General features: G+C 37.8%; 1 protein-coding gene across 2 annotated transcripts; it reads right to left on the reverse strand.

Annotated features, from left to right (window-relative positions):
* Positions 1 to 948: 948 nt before the first annotated feature.
* Positions 949 to 15,900, reverse strand: SENP8 (SUMO peptidase family member, NEDD8 specific). 2 transcript variants are annotated; one of them, XM_047074848.1, is made up of 3 exons: positions 15,770 to 15,900; positions 9,636 to 9,679; positions 949 to 2,680 (listed from the first exon to the last, which is right to left on the reverse strand). In XM_047074848.1, exon 3 carries the CDS (start codon positions 2,642 to 2,644, stop codon positions 2,006 to 2,008), a length of 639 nt encoding a protein of 212 aa, XP_046930804.1. In that variant the 5' UTR covers positions 2,645 to 2,680; positions 9,636 to 9,679; positions 15,770 to 15,900; the 3' UTR covers positions 949 to 2,005. The 2 variants fall into 2 exon arrangements, with proteins under 2 accessions (XP_046930804.1, XP_046930803.1); XM_047074847.1 differs by lacking the exon at positions 9,636 to 9,679.
* Positions 15,901 to 16,259: the final 359 nt, after the last annotated feature.

Consider the following 16,259-nt stretch of genomic DNA (forward strand, 5'->3'; position numbering starts at 1 on the left):
TCAAGCAAGTACATGACCTATGGCTATTAAAGTATCTAGTGAAAGGTTACAAGTCAACTCTTAAAGTCTCCTGTCACTTATAATGCTAATACTTAAAAATGCCATACTCAAAAGTTTTATAGAAGACTAACTTGTAGCACAGTCCAATCACGTTATTCATTTGGAAAAGGAGACCTTAGATTTTTTTTTTTAAGACTTTACTAGTTTAGTTCAAAATGTAATTTATTTCTGGTATGACTTTTAGGGAGTCAGGAAAGATTGCTCTCATATGTATTAACTTATAAGAGGGAGACAATCTGACATTTAAACAGACATACTTTGCATTATAGAAACAACTTTTCCCAGAGAGCATTTGCCTTTTTCATAGTCTAGACCAGATACCTAAGTCAACAGTTACTAAAATAATATTATCTTCTTATCTTTATCTACAATCATGGCTTCAGCATTCCATGTCACTTCTCTTACTCCCCTTCCCTCCCTATTTCACCTCTATGGCTGATTGCCAGTTCCTAATCTTTTTTTTTTTTTTTTTGCCTGTTCCCATCTTCATTAGGTCTTTTTATCCAAAACATACTGACTTGAAATGGAAACTTTTTCTGTAGCTTTCTCAGACTTTCAGTTTCAACTCATGTTCACTTGGGCCTGCTATGTAACCTGTATTACTTACACTGTGGTTTCCCCCCACTCCCCTGACTAAAAAGAATGGAGTTACTGCCTTTGTGGTTACTGAGTGGTGAGATTATTTTGGGCTATGAGGGCTGGGGGCAAGGTTAGGTTGGGGAGGGAGGTGAAATAAATTTCACAGCTGAAACTAATCTTTGGTTTTTAAGTCTCGTAAGCACTGCAATCTAGTTTTCATTAGGAATAGAATTAATGTGTGTACCCAACATATCGGGTTGTTAATTATTTGAAACAACTCAGAAAAAAACACATCAATGATTTAGGAGGGATAGCATTTCTTTTTATTCTTGGTTCCATATTTTAAAAATTACATCATTTGCATTTTGAATTAAGTGAAAGGGTTGAGAAAGCTCACTTTATCTGCCTTATAACTGTAAAAAAAAAAAAACAAGCCAACTTTCAGTCTGCAAGTTTCAGATATGATAATAGTCCTGAAATCACCATGGTTGAAAACAATTCTGCCAGATTATGGATAAAGAGGAAAGGAAAAACTATGACTATTAGAAAGCAGCAATATTTATTAGAAATAACAGGCAACCTTGGGAAGTTATTGGCTATGAGTTTTAAAACCACAGAACTTTGGATATAAAAGGAAGGAGTGTTGCATGGCTAACAGACAAGGTGAAGAAAAGCTGTTATCAATGCAGAGTAGCAAGTCAACCCATTCACTGAGCAAACTAAAAGGTCCAACAGCCATTTATTTTAATGAAGTTAAAGATTCCCCCTTTCTTAAAACATTCCAGGAATAGAGTGGGGGAAGATGGGCTAACATCATCTTTATCAAATATCTGCAAAGGTTACAAAGATAGCTGGGAAAGCCTCTGCACAGAGAATGGAAGAGGTATCACAGAACTGAATAAATGATTCTTAGAATATTTAGATCTTGAATTAGGTTAGATCTTGACCTGCTTCTAGCCAGTTGATCTCTTTAAATATGCAGGGCTGTGCAATAAGTTTTTGATTCTTCTATAATGTTCTTCTTGCATTCTTCTGGATATGACATACACTTGGTTTCTTTAAAGATCACTGCTTTTCCTTTGAATAAGCCAATAGGAATAAGGGAGACAAAAAGGGAAATAATAAATGTTCAGACAGCATGGTTTTAAGGTTTTGATGCATAACTTCAAGACATTTTCACAGAGCATATTGCTCTCAAGTTAGGGTTAAAGTGAAACTTTCCATGAGGATAATGCAGAAGATGACATTCTTCCAGGGAAAAATAAGATACCAGGCATCTTCCTTCAGGCACTGAGATTACAGCCATCCAATAGATGGGGATGGGCAGAAAGAGGAGACTTCAACAGCCGCAAATATTCTTTGATAGCTAATTTTTGGCAAGTCTGGCAATGAGATCTTTCCATTCCCCCCTTTTCTTTGTGATGTATGTAGGAGTGAGTAGCTGCAGTAGTGATTCTGGCTGTTGCCTAAAGAAGTTCTGACACAAGGCCTCAGTGTTACATATCACATACATCCCACAGTCATAGCTGTTTTGTTGAGCAGGGGCTCTTGCTTCCACAAAGGCTAGTTTGTCTCCTTTTCTGCCTAAGAAAGCCTCCAGTTTCTCTGCTACCTGCTTTGCATGGACTGAGTTGCTTCTGCTATGGGAATCATAATGAAGAAAGCTATTTTTATCTTGGACATAAACCAACAAACTCCAATGGGTTCCCCCAGCTGCCTCATTGGAATTATCATTGATGGCTAAAAATACAACTCTCTTGTTGGGGAGGTCTAGGGGTTCAAGGAACATGGCAATCTCTGCTTGGTTGCTAGTGCACTTGATGAACTGGGTAACTTCGGGACTGATGAAGCAGACATGGTCAGAGCAGTCATGAAACTGACTGTTGGCAAAGTACTCAAAGGCAAATCCAATAATATGGTCATTGAGCCAGCTTGGAGGATCCAACAGCGAGACATCTGATTGCCGCAGGAGACTGTCCATGTAACTCAAAACTACAGGGTCCATCTTGTCCTGACCAGGGCTGATCAGAAATTCCAGTAGCTGAAGGAGAGGCAGAAGATAATATTTACTGCTGAATATGATACCTTGCTGTAAAATGGGGATCATAAATAGTAGCTACTCTTACAGGTTTTTTTAAAGATTAAATACAATTGTAAAGTTTTTAGCAATAATGCCTGCCTGAGAGTAAACATTCAACAGACTCTAGCTTCTGGATTGTGTGTTAACAATCAGTTAAAATGAAAACTTTGGAAAATTTTCATGCTGAAACAGCAAGCATGAATTTTTATCTTCCTCTTTAAATGCAGAGATTGGTTAAAATTATAACATTTATCAAACTTCCTAGCATTAACCCTATATTTGGTCCTTTAATGAATATGCATGATAACAATGGCAAGTTATTTTTACATTAAAGTGAATTTTCAAAGAGTCTGAAGAAAAATGTTGCTTATTAACAAGGGAAATAGTTTCCATTTCAACATTTATTTTCGAGATAAGATAAAAATATTGCTTCCTCATTCCATAATGGAAAGTGACAGTGATTAGAGCTGTAGTTAAAAGGAACTACAGGGGTGCCTGGATGGCTCAGTTGGTTAAGCGTCTAACTTTGGCTCAGGTCATGATCTCATAGTTCATGGGTTTGAGCCCTGCATCGGACTCTGCACTAAGAGCTCAGAGCCTGGAGCCTGCTTCAGGTTCTGTGTCTCCCTCTCTCTGTCTGCCCTTTCCCTGCTTGTGCTTTCTGTCTCTTTCAAAAATAAATAAATAAACTTGAAAAAAAGATAGATGAAAGAACATTTCAAGAACAGAAAATCATGAGTTTTACAAATGAAAATCATTCCTGATTCTGCTCAGTTTTGAGTATGACTGATCTAGTTTTCCTCATCCATTTCTCATCTTTAACTTCAAGGGGTAAGATAAAGATTATGTAATGTTTATAAGTTAGAAATTTTTATCATTGAAAGGTAGTTAGGCACAGGAACCAGGAGACCTGGATCTAGCCCTAGTTTTATCACAAAATTTAAATGATTTTGTCTTTGCTTTGTTGTCTGTAAAAAGGGCATATATCTGCTTACATGCCTCAGTGAGTTGCAGAAAGGCCAAATAATTTTACTTGAAGTTATTAAAAGAATATAAAATGTTGTTCCAATAGCATTTATATTATTAATTAAATGGTATTAGTAAGATGATCAGAACATCTACATAGCGCTCCACACCAGTGAAAGCAAATGAAGTTTGGAAGCAAATATCTCTTCATATTATCTTTTCCAAACAAAAGCATGACTAACTTAGAGTACAGCAACACAAAGTATATGATAAGATTAATATGCTCATGATCACCGAAGGTAAGGTGCTAACAAAGACAAGAAGTCTGATAAATGTGCAAGATAACATAATATTTAAGCCAGAGAGAGTTAACTGCTGTGCATTGACCTGACAGCATTACAACATCACTAAAAATCCAAAGCAATAAACGGTCACATGCAGATTGAGAGTATAAAACAAAGCATATTATAATAATATCATTTCTGTGAAAGACTGGGCTAGAATAATCAATTAATTCTAGCCATTAATAATCAATTCTGGCCATCAGACCAGGTATTTTACCATTTGATTACACTACTAAAATAATAAAATTTTGTGGCACAGACATTTTTCTGTAATCAAGTCTGAAAAACCTGTAAGAAAAAATAAATATACCCCTCAAGAAAAAAGACCCTAAAGTAAGTGAGGTAATTAAGAAGCACCAAAGATGGTTTTATGTGCATATAGTATATAATAATCGGAACTATTTCAGAAACAATATAGGGCTGTTTATGAGAAATATATGTATATACACATACATATAAATATACAACATAAGATCGAATGAAAATATCTTAAGATTTTCTTTTCTTTAAAAAAAAAAGGTTTTTTTAAAATGTTTATTTATTTTTGAGAGAGAGACAGAGTGCAAGTGGGGGAGGGGCAGAGAGAGGAGACACAGAATCCAAAGCAGGGTCCAGGATCTGAGCTGTCAACACACAGCCAGATGCAGGGCTCAAACCCATGAACCATGAGATCATGCCCTGAGCTGAAGTTGGATGTTTAACCGACTGAGCCACCCAGGTGCCCCAAATCTTAAGATTTTCTTAAGAAAAGAGAATAACTTCAGGAGAGACATAAACTAGAGCCTGGAACAAAGTTTAACGAGGCATAGAGCACATTTGCTATGGGTGGGCCACAAATTTGGCTCTAAGATTTTTGGCAGCTAACCAGAGACTATAAAGTTAAACATTCACAATGTCCGTAAGGTAAAAACAAAGCAATTGCTCAGGAGAGGTAAAAGCATTCTTTGTATTAAGGTTAGGCAGTTTTTTTTTCAAGCAATTTTCATAAAAGACAAGGTGTATCATAATGAATAATGTCCCTCAATATTCTTATGATAGATGAAGTTGTTTCTTATAACGATCCTTCATATCCAGTCTGATGGCAAATGAATTAACAGCAGTCTAGTAAAAACAAGTCTATGGAGGCTAGGTTCTCAGCTTGCTGCTGATGTGACTTAAGAGTAAATTAATATGAAAATGGAATGACTGCTTGTGCATCAAGCAAAGCTCCCCCAATCTCTTCCCCCTGCTCTCAATGAATACTATGTAGTGGTGAGTACCAGATTTTACTGCCTGGCAAATATCTGGAGACCTACTCTCTACACTGAAATCAGACCCACATATTAATAGCCAACCCAACTAGGGATAGAAGCCTACAAGGAGAAGAGTTCCTGAAAAGACAGGCATCTCACCTTGGAAGGAGTGACATAAGTGGCCAAGATTTCCTTCAGAATATATAGTTTTTTTTTTTTAAGGGCTTAAAATTTTTTTTTAAGGTTTATTATTTATTTTTGAGAGAGATAGAAACAGCACAAGTGGAGGAGGGGCAGAGAGAGAGGGAGACACAGCATCTGAAGCAGGCTCCAGGCTCTGAGGTGTCAGCACAGAGCCCAACACGGGGCTTGAACCCACAAATTGTAAGATCATGACCTGAGCTGAAGTCGGATGCTTAACTGACTGAGCCACCCAGGCACCCTCAGAAAATGGTTTTAGTGTTCTGTTTGATTTTGAAAATATCCAACATCCAGACAATGGGTCAGTCAAGGATCTAGGTCTATTCCACCCAGCATGGTAGCAATAGTTTAACCCCAACAATTCTAAAGCAAATGGAACCAAAGCAGCCTTTGGCCAAAGCATTGTTAGCGAAGAAAAACTCTAAACTTAGCATCTGAAGACTTGAATTTTAGACTCAATTCTGTTACTCATTGGTCGTATGATCATAAATAAACTACTCAATTTCTTTAAGCCTCAGTATCCTCTTCTGTAAAGTGAGAATATTAATACATGACCTTTATCCTGGAGTATTTGTCAATATAAAATGAAGAAACATTGGTAACTAATATTTTAAAAAATATAACATAAAGTAGTATTTCCAGACATCTATTGTGTCTCAAGGAAATTTATATCCCAATAACTGGTAACTGTGATGTATTTCATTTAACAAATGTATACTGAGTGTTTCCTTTGTGCTAGGGGTTGAAAATACAGAATGGGAATGAAATAGTCATAGTTCCTACCTGACTGAGCATAAGCCTATTATGTTATAATGAATAAATAGTGAATATACAATTCTTTTTACTCAATAAGCACCTACTGAGTACCTAATAGCTGTTGTGGGAGATACCAAGATGTATAAGATGGCTTATAGTCAGTAAGATCAGAAACCCACTAGGGGCAGAAATAAAATGTATGGGAATTCAGAAGAGTGAACAATCACCTCTGGCTAAGAAAGGGAAGGAGACTTGAGATCAGGAAAGACTTCCAGGAAAAAGTGGCATAAAAGCTGGCTCTTGAAAGGCATATAGAATTAGATGCATGGAGAAGGGCATTAAGAAGGTAAGAGAGGCAAGGGAAGTGCCCCTAGAGGCTCATTCCAGTCTGGCTGGAATGAAGTAGGAATAGGGGTACAGATGAAGGTCAGAGGAAAATTATTAGAAGCTAAATGGTAACAGACTGAAGTCCAGGTGAAAGAATTTGGAATTTATACTGAGGAAATGGGAATCCATTAATGGCAAGGCTGGTGCTTTAGGAAGTTTAATAATTCAGCCATAGGACATAGGATTAATTGGTAGGGAGAGCAACTGGAGGAAGAGATCAAGTAGATTTTTATTGAAACTGAAAGTAGGAGGAAATGGCCTAAATCAGGGGAAATGGTAGAAATGGGGAGGCAAGAAGGAAAGGTATTGTAGACAGAGACTCAATAAGTGATTAGAGAACAGTTGGGTAAAAGAGAATCATTAGGAAATTGTCTGTGGGTTTTAGTTAGGGTGACCATAAAGGACGACGATTCCATTACTAATGGGGTGGGGGAAAAGGAGACAGAAGGGGATCCAGCAAAAGAACCAAGAACCATCTAGAACTCTCCTAGGGATATTTCCTTTCTATACAGGGAGCACTGTGCTTGGCACATCTGAGGTACAATAAATATTTGCCAGATGAATGAAACATTTCAAAAAAGGAATCAGAAAATATAGATTAGGGGTAAAAAGAGAAATAAGTCCCCTTAAGACGTTTGCATTGTTTGTAACATCCCCCTTTCTGCTTTGGTTTTGTGTTTTGTCTTTTCTCCTCTTCACTTAATAGTAAACTCCTTCAGAAATAAGACGACTTATGTACTTGGCCTTGGTGGATGGTAAGGAAAACCGAAGAGTGAACTGGGGAGACAATAACCTCCTCATAGTTCTATTTGTAAAGTTCTACAAAATATATTTTAGTTCTACGTTTTGGGGCTAGGAGGCTTTGGGTCCAGGCTCTACTTTGCCACTTGCCTATCTGTGTGAATCTGGGCAAGTTATTTATTCTCTTTCTGGGCCTCATTTTCCTCATCTGTAAAATGAGGTAATAATAACACCTGCCTCATAGACTGTTACACAAAATAAAAACATGAGTGAAAACACTCAGCATGTCATCTGACATATATAGCGGACTCAAAAAGAGTTGTCTTCCCTGCTCCCTATATTTGGGCTGGTAATAATGGGCCTTAGAGATTTCTTGAAAATAAAGCACATCTGTCTTTTTTATAAGGCCACAAAGTCATCAAAGATAGATTTAGCTAGGGCATGACTCTGCTCTGTGCTTTACCTTTGGCAGAAGAAGGGTGAATGCTAACTCCAGAGAAAATTGTTCTCTCGACCTGAGTGGAGCAATGATGTTAATTGTGTATTGTCAGTATACACAAACCCTGCAGTAACAGTTTATAACATCTTCCAACTTCTGTAGCTAAATGAAGCTAATATTGAATTCATAGTATAGAACAATTCCTAAACGAAGGCTTAATTTTAGCAAAAGGAAGAGACTACTTTTTCATCTTAATCTTGAAATCCTTAAAATGTATATTACTGGAATATTTGTTGTAAAAAACAACAAGGTAATTACATAAAAGGTAATAAAAACTACCTTAAAGGGAAAATTTACAATTCAGTGGAAGCCAATCTGATACAAGTAAGGGTAGAAGCTGCTGGTTCAGTAGAAAACCAATAGGTTGGGAGTCAGTTTCAATGAACTGTGTTCTAAAAGAGTGCTGTCCCATAGTACTTTTGATGATAATGGAAATGTTCCTTATTGGCAATGTCCAATACAGTAGTCACTTGCTACATGTGGCTACTGAGCACTTGAAATGCGGCTCATAAGACTGTGGAACTGAACATTTAATTTTTAATTAAACTTAAATTTAAATATCTACATGTGGCTATTGGCTACTATTTTGGACAGTACACTTCCACAGATTTCAAAGGTATTTCTTGAAAGAAAAAAAAAAAGATTATATGGTTAAATAAGTTAGGGAAATGCGTCATCCTAAAAGTCCTCATTGGAGCTTCATAATGCACACAATCATATTAGAGACTAGAAGTTTTGTAATAAGGAAATGTAACTTTTCTTGGTCTTATTTTTTCCCCCAAACTCATTTGACCACGAGACACTTTTTTTTTCCTTTTAAACAGAATATCTATTAACACCTTATTGGCTGTGCAGTGAAGTTTGGGACGTGCTTGCTGAGTTACTTAATAAATGGCAGTGAGGCAACATGTTAATCATTTGATAAAAAAAAAAAAAGAAGTTAGATCTCCACCTCATACCTTATATGAACTCATATTTTAAGTGGAATAACATTTAAATGTTAAGAAAAGAAACAAAAATATTAGAAGAAAATGGAGCTTAATACACTTATGTGGCCAATAAATGCATGAAAAGATACTCAACACTTTACTAGTAATCAAAGGAATTCAAGTTAAAGCAAGATTTAATTTTTTACCTATCAAATTAGCAAAGATGAGGAAAACAGGTAATAACTAGCATTGCTGAGAGACCATGGGAAAAACAAGCATTCTCATTGTTGACAGGAGTATATAAACATATGCAAGCTTTTTGAAGGGTAATTTGCCATTATATTTTAATTCTTAAGAAATGTCTGTGTGAAGGTATGACACTTTCAGAAATTTATCTTAAGGGAAATATTAAGGATGTGTGCAAAAATTTATGAAGGATGTTCATCACAGCAATATTTATAAAAGAAAAACTGAAACAATCTGAAAGTTCAAAAGAGGACTGATTAATTTAAATAATAGATTTTCATACAATGAGATATTTTCAGTCATTAAAAAATAAAGTTGTAGATACCAATGTATTGACATGGAAATATGTTTATGATATGCTACGAAAAGGAAGTTTATATAAAAATTTATACAAGAAAAATATACACGAAAAAAATCAAGAATGATAGCCAAAGTTTAAATATGGTTTTAAAAAGAGAATTATTAATGCTTCTTAACACTTTTTTCCTTCTACCTTTTAATACTGTTTGCTTTATATTTTTCCCCTTTCTTTTTATAATAAGCATATAACCAATAAATATAGCTATTTCCATTCAGGAAAAAAAAGGACATACCATCTCCCACTCTTACACTGACCTAAAATATGTCTGTTCTTTCAACTCACTGGTCTCTTCTGTCCTCTGGAAAGAAAAGAAAAAACAGAGAAAGTCTAATATCTCTTCTATAAATATTCAAACACAAAGATGTAAAATTAATCTATTTACTAAAATTAGATTATGTCCAACTTCTAATGTATGATTCCATTTGCAATTTCACAAAAAGAATCAAATCCAAAGACCAAATGTGCTTTTCATGGCAGCATAAGCAGAAATATTTTCAGGAAGGAAGTTCAAACTTTTTTTTTTTGGTTTCAATTTCCCCCTATTAAACGTTTCCTTTTAATGCTAGCCTAAACCTAAATATATGTATAAAGTAGAATGTAAAAATTACCATCAAGATTTATATATCCCTCTTGAGGGCAGAAATTATTAGATTTTATGCATCCCCGTTTCTTTAGTGCTTGACAAACTGGAGAAAATTTAATAAATGTTTCTCCTGAATAAAATATAGAAGTAAAATACATTTTGAAAAACTCCTAAAAACACAAAATTATTATAAACAGGAAGATTTCTCAATTGTATAAATTATTTATAAATTGAACAATATTCCTCTTGACATCAATATTTTACAAATAGAGGAATTCAGCTCTCAAAGTAGAAAAACTACTTGGTATGATGATGATGCCTGTTAACTCTCCTACCAGAATACTTAACTTTAAAGTATTTTAAGTATAAATTCCATTTGGTCCTGCCTTGGGCCAGGAAGATAAACTAGAAGACTTTCTAGAATTTCTTCTAGCACCAAGGTTCTCTATTTACTGTTCTGTTACTAGGCATGGCTATCAATGGCTAAGATGTCATTGACCATGAAAATAATTTTATTTTCAGTCTACTGTTTCTAACTCAAAGGTTCAATTTCTAATTGCACTACAATTCTTTTCCTTATTACAAACTTGATGTAAACACCAGCCTTTCCTTAAGCTGTGTTTTGCTTAAAATCTTCCGAGAAATGACTTTGTACAAATGCAAAATTTGAAATACCTGGGGTTGTAAAGACAGAGTGTAGGGAGGCCAATAGGTTCAATGAGGGGTTTGAGTAAGATAACATTTTATGAAGGAGTGGACAGAATTTTATCATACGTATAAACAAATTAAAGCTAATAAGGTGTGATCAAGCTGAAGCTACGATCTGCCTGATTTCATAAATAACCACTGTGTTCAGCACACAATAGCTATATGCAGAGTTTGAAAGAGTATGAAAAGTTTGAAAGAGTATGAAAAACTCATCAAGTTTTAATCTTATTTGTCCTGTAGATTTCAAAGCCTGGTAAAGTATTTTTTTTCATAGATAGTTAAGAGGTAAATTGTTATTACAAACTCCTAATTAATGAGTTTCAAAAATGTGCTTGGCACATAGTAGGGGCTCAATGAAAGTTTTTAAAAGTTTTTTTATATATTGCTCAGAGACAGAGCAAGTGGGGGAGGGGCAGAGAGCGAGAGAAAGAATCCCAAGCAGGCTCCACAACTGCTAGTGCAGAGCCTGACTTGGGGCTGGAACCCACGAGGCTGAGAGATCATGACCTGAGCTGAAACCAAGAGTCAGCTTGGTTAACTGACTGAGCCACTCAGGGGTTCAATAAATAATGAATGAATGAAAAAAATAATGAATTTATGTTTTACTGTATTGTGCTGATAGGAAAGCAGGATCTGAAGGGATCCAATAACACATAGAGAATTTTCTGTCTTAGCAATTTGTCTTTAAATGTTAATTAATACAAAATATTTGTGAACTACCTAACCAAATTTTAATTATATGCTATTAAGTAGGGCTAAACATTTCCAGCAACTATTTATTTTAGCTGCTAATGTAAAGTACCAAGTTGCTACAACAAATAGTAGTGAGAAAATTAGAGCCAACTAAGGTCAGAAATCTCTAAGCTATTGCTTTGATGTAGGACTTGAACCTACCACTCTACTATGAGAGAGTATTTATTTATTCACTGGCCATAAGAGAAGGAAGTCCTCAAGTTTTTTAACCTGTAATCTAGACGCTCGAAAATAATAATTGTAAATGGGACAATTTTTTTCAGTATCAGGACTGTGTTTGGTGCTTTCATAACAGATAAAGGTGTGGAAGGGGTAGTAGCCACGTAATCAGAAGCCAGAGAAAGGAAATTTCCGAGATCTTTTGTAATAAAAATTCTTAAAAAGCTTCAAAAATTTCCAGTATTCTTTCTGCTTTCAGATAGACCTGTTTCCTGGTTCCCCTAAAAAGGAGACAGACAGATGAACCTTAGCCTCTACATAAACTTGATTTTCAGTCTGTTAAACCATATCGCTGTCCAAATGTTCTCCAAAAGTTAGATGGACAAGATCAATATAGCTAGTCATGCTGAAGAAAGTAGTCTCTCAGAGAATCTGGTTCAGAAAGTTAACTTCACATTACTTATTTGGATTAGTAATATTTGAACCCCATAATTAAGTTTTTGAATATATTTAAAAAAGCACACAAGTTGGGAACTAGCTAGAATTTGGGCAGTAAATTTCACATAGTTTGGTATTGATCAATTTCTAATGAGACAGGTTATCTGGGCTTCAAGGACTTCCTTCTTGTTCGCTAATGCATTTTACTCATCCAAGAGGTTTAAGGGATTGACAAGGAGAGAGAAATCTTGACCTTAAAAAGTCAGAAATGTAGGATTTAACACGTGTAGATGGAATTTAACTAAGAAAGGCCTTAGCAACACCTGGGAACCTACATATGTGGTAAAGCCACTGCCTATCAAAAGTACTAACATTATCACTTATAATACAAAAGAATGGGCTGGCCTCTTGACATGTAAAATGCTAATGGACCTCCACACTGGTAAGCGCATCTCTGTAGAAAGGTGTGTAATTTAGTTCAATCTATGTTTCTTTAGACTGGTCAGTCACACTGGGGAAACAAAGTAACTTAACAGACCCTTTAGAGATCACTTTATAGTAAAATTTAGTTAAAGATTATTTATTGGTCTAGTCTCTTCATTCCTATCTTCTGACAATCCAACCTACACACTACTTCTAGATTAATTTTTCAAACAGAACTCTAATAATTACATTATTCTACTCCAAAGATTTTAACATCTCTCCATTATCTACCAAATTAAGTACAAATTACATCTTGACATTCAGTGATTTCCACAAAAAGAGCCCCAGCCTATCTTTCCCAATTTATTTCCTAGTACTGCTCCTACATACATAGGCACAAGTACAGTATTCTCGCAGGCCCAAATTATTAGGCAACAGTGGATTAATTAGTACTGGTTGCTGCCCCTACCGTATAAGAGGAGAAGAAAATAGCCAGTTCCCTACTTCCACAGAGAGGCTGGGAAGTGAAAACTACTCTAGTATTTTTCTGAAACAGAGAAGTGATCTATCATGCTCTTGTTTAAAACTATTACAGTCAGCTTTTTATAAATCTAGGGTCCATGGGCCAGGATGCAGCTAGAATTAGGGTTCCATGAACTTGGACTGGGAAAAAAATTGCATTCTGGATTTTTAATAATCTCTAGCTGAAATTTAGCATTTTCTTCAATAAGTATAGGCAATAATCCACAGCAGTATTAGCAGTCCCTATGTCTTTGTCACCAATAGAAATATGATATTTTAATATCACATTGAAGTTACTACGAGTATCTCAAAATATAATTTATATGCATCACTATTTTGAAATTACATAATTAGGCCTGCTGCCAGATATTATTTAATGCATAAAGAAGCACATATGTAACTACATCATACAGTTGTTTGAATATTTTAAAACTTCCGGGGCGCCTGGGTGGCGCAGTCGGTTAAACGTCCGACTTCAGCCAGGTCACGATCTCGCGGTCCGTGAGTTCGAGCCCCGCGTCAGGCTCTGGGCTGATGGCTCAGAGCCTGGAGCCTGTTTCCGATTCTGTGTCTCCCTCTCTCTCTGCCCCTCCCCCGTTCATGCTCTGTCTCTCTCTGTCCCAAAAATAAATAAACGTTGAAAACTTCCAATAAAATTGGTTTTATTTCTATGCATTTTATTTTATATATTTAAAAATATTATTCTGAGATAGGGTTCATAGGCCAGGCTGCCAAAGAAGTCTGTGGTGTAAAAAAGGTTATTTTATCTTTGTTTTTTATACCTATTAATTGCTTATAGTAGATTATCTAAACACTTTAGCATGGAATTCAAGGCTCTTCATAATCTATTCACACCCACTTTATCGCCTTTATCTCTGCCCCACCCCTACTCTCCATATTAAGCCCTAGTCATACCAGACAACAGTAACTGTCTTTTATCTGGAGGCAGATAGACTGGTTTTTGAATTAGCCCTAGTTAATAGTCAGTAGCCTTGCACTCACTGGCTTTGGCATTGCCTTATACAGACCTCTCTGCTTGCCAAGTGAATTATTCTTTTTAAAGGTTTGTTTTCCCTAATACTATGAGGTCTTAATAGGGCTATATCTTTAAAAATTTTTAATGTTTATTTATTTTTGAGACAGAGAGAGACAGAGCATGAACGGGGGAGGGTCAGAGAGAGAGGGAGGCACAGAATCCGAAGCAGGCTCCAGGCTCCGAGCTGTCAGCACAGAGCCCGATGCGGGGGTCAAACTCACAAACCGTGAGATCATGACCTGAGCCGAAGTCAGACACCCAACCGACTGAGCCACCCAGGTGCCCCTGAATAGGGCTATATCTTAACTATCTTTATATCTTATTCCTTAAATGATTGATGAAATGAATAATAAAAGATTCTAAATTGGCAAGGCACTGTATGCAGTAATTTCCAGGGGAGTAAAGTTAGTCTTTGAATCTCAAATTAACTTAGCACTGATCTTTTTTGAGGACATAAATAAAGATACCCTTGATTCAGCCCTAAGGTTGGATCCCCAGCTGATAAATGCTGGATGGTAGGGAAAGGGAGAGTAAAGAGAGCCCTAACTGAGGTGGACTTCATTTTACATCCTCAGATTGAGGAATGTAACTGTGTTGAAGGGAGAGGCAAAAATGACACTTTTTTCCCATTTCCCAGAGTGGTTACCCAAAACTTCCATCACTCTGCTCAAGCTTCTCATTCCAGCCCCAACTCTTTCATCAAATAACTCCCACCTTAATGTTACAGAGCCAACACCATCAACTTCCTGCCCCTCCTTACTTTCCCATCCTTTATTGGTTCTCAACCGTCAGCGTTAGTCACCTCAGAAACTTTTTTTTTTTTTTTTAATACTGATGGCCTGGGCCCTAGTCCCGGTTTATTCAATTGGTCTTGGGTGGAGCAACAGCATTTTTTTTTTTTTTTTTAACTTCTCAGGTTATTCTAACATGCATACAAGGTTGAGTTCCACTAGTGCTCCTGAAGCTATCAATCAGCCACCCTTAACCATGAAAGGTGCCACTTAGGCATAGAAGTGGTCCACCGTGGAACCCGAAGTGGACCACTTCTATGCCTAAGTCTCCCATCTTTAAAGAAAACATTCTTGCGGCCCACATTCTCGCCCCTTAACTCTCTCACAATCTTACTATGATGCTTCTTTAAAGGGTAATCTACACCTATCGCTTCCGCCAGCTATATTCTATTCCTCTTTTTACTCTTAACAGCCAATACTATGATTGGCTTTTGTGCCCGTCATTCTCTCTGCTCGTCTCATGTTTCTCTGACCAGCTACTGCTCACTGGCCTTTTAACACAAGAGTGGCCAAAAGGTCACCTTGGAAAAGGTTTCCCCAAGTCGTTCCACACAAGCAGGGGCCCCTCTTCTATGCTCAAAGAGGACCCTGTGCCTTTTTTTTTCTTATATTATAATTTTACTTTATTACCACTGCGGATTCTCTCAAAGTCTCCCATGTAACACAGCACTTCAGAAAGCTGAAACGGTTTCATTTGCTTCTGACTTCCTGGAGTCTAAAGCACCAGAAAGCACTCAGTGAAAAGTCTGAGGAATGAATGGAAAGCGAGACTAGGAAACGGAGGTCGGGGGCGGGGAAATGCGAGGGGAGAGGGCGTGTGTGTGGGAAGGGGCGGGGGCTAAGAGGGGCGGCGCTGAGAATCCTGCGCCAGAACTGGGGAGGGGGCAAGGACACGTTAAGTCGGCTAGGGCAGCAAAGCAGCTCCCCGACGGGACACACCGCCTTACCAACCAAAGTGGGGAGGCGGCTTCTTACCTGCCTCGGGCCTCACCACCCCAACCAGCCTTCAGGCACCTCAGTATTGGCCGGAAAGCGAGGGCTACAGTCGTAAACTCAGAGTTTTCTACCCCAACCTTGCGACATTCCTCTCTAGTAGAGTGAGAATCTGAGGCAGCGTTCCGAGCTCTGCCGTAAGGTGAGGAAGAAAAGTTTGGGCGGGGCCGCCTGGGGCGGACGAATGGGGCGTGCCCGCGCAAGCGCCAGCCGTTCTCTCCGGCGGCGTCACGTGCGGGGGCAGGGCCGGCAGGCTGGCCGGCTCCGGCAGGCGGTAGGGGGCGTGGGAGGTAAGTGCGCGCGCGCCTGCTCGTCTGCAGCCGAGGAGTCGCTCGGGGCGGGGCCGCGTGCGCGGGGTCGGGGGCGCGCGGGCCTGAGCGGACGAGGGACGCGGCGGCGGTTGGCGGTGGCTGCTGAGGGTACCGCAAGGACTGTGAGAGGCGGCGGAGGAGGCACCCGCGGCACCGGCAGA

This window comes from Lynx rufus, unplaced genomic scaffold (assembly GCF_022079265.1).
Source record: "Lynx rufus isolate CCGP_SWC_20201006 ecotype Redwood Valley unplaced genomic scaffold, mLynRuf1.p SCAF_13, whole genome shotgun sequence".
Taxonomy (NCBI): Eukaryota; Metazoa; Chordata; class Mammalia; order Carnivora; family Felidae; genus Lynx; species Lynx rufus.

Bases quoted from the DNA above. Each gene is read 5' to 3' on its own strand.
- SENP8 (XM_047074847.1), bottom strand. From the start codon at position 2,644: ATGGACCCTGTAGTTTTGAGTTACATGGACAGTCTCCTGCGGCAATCA.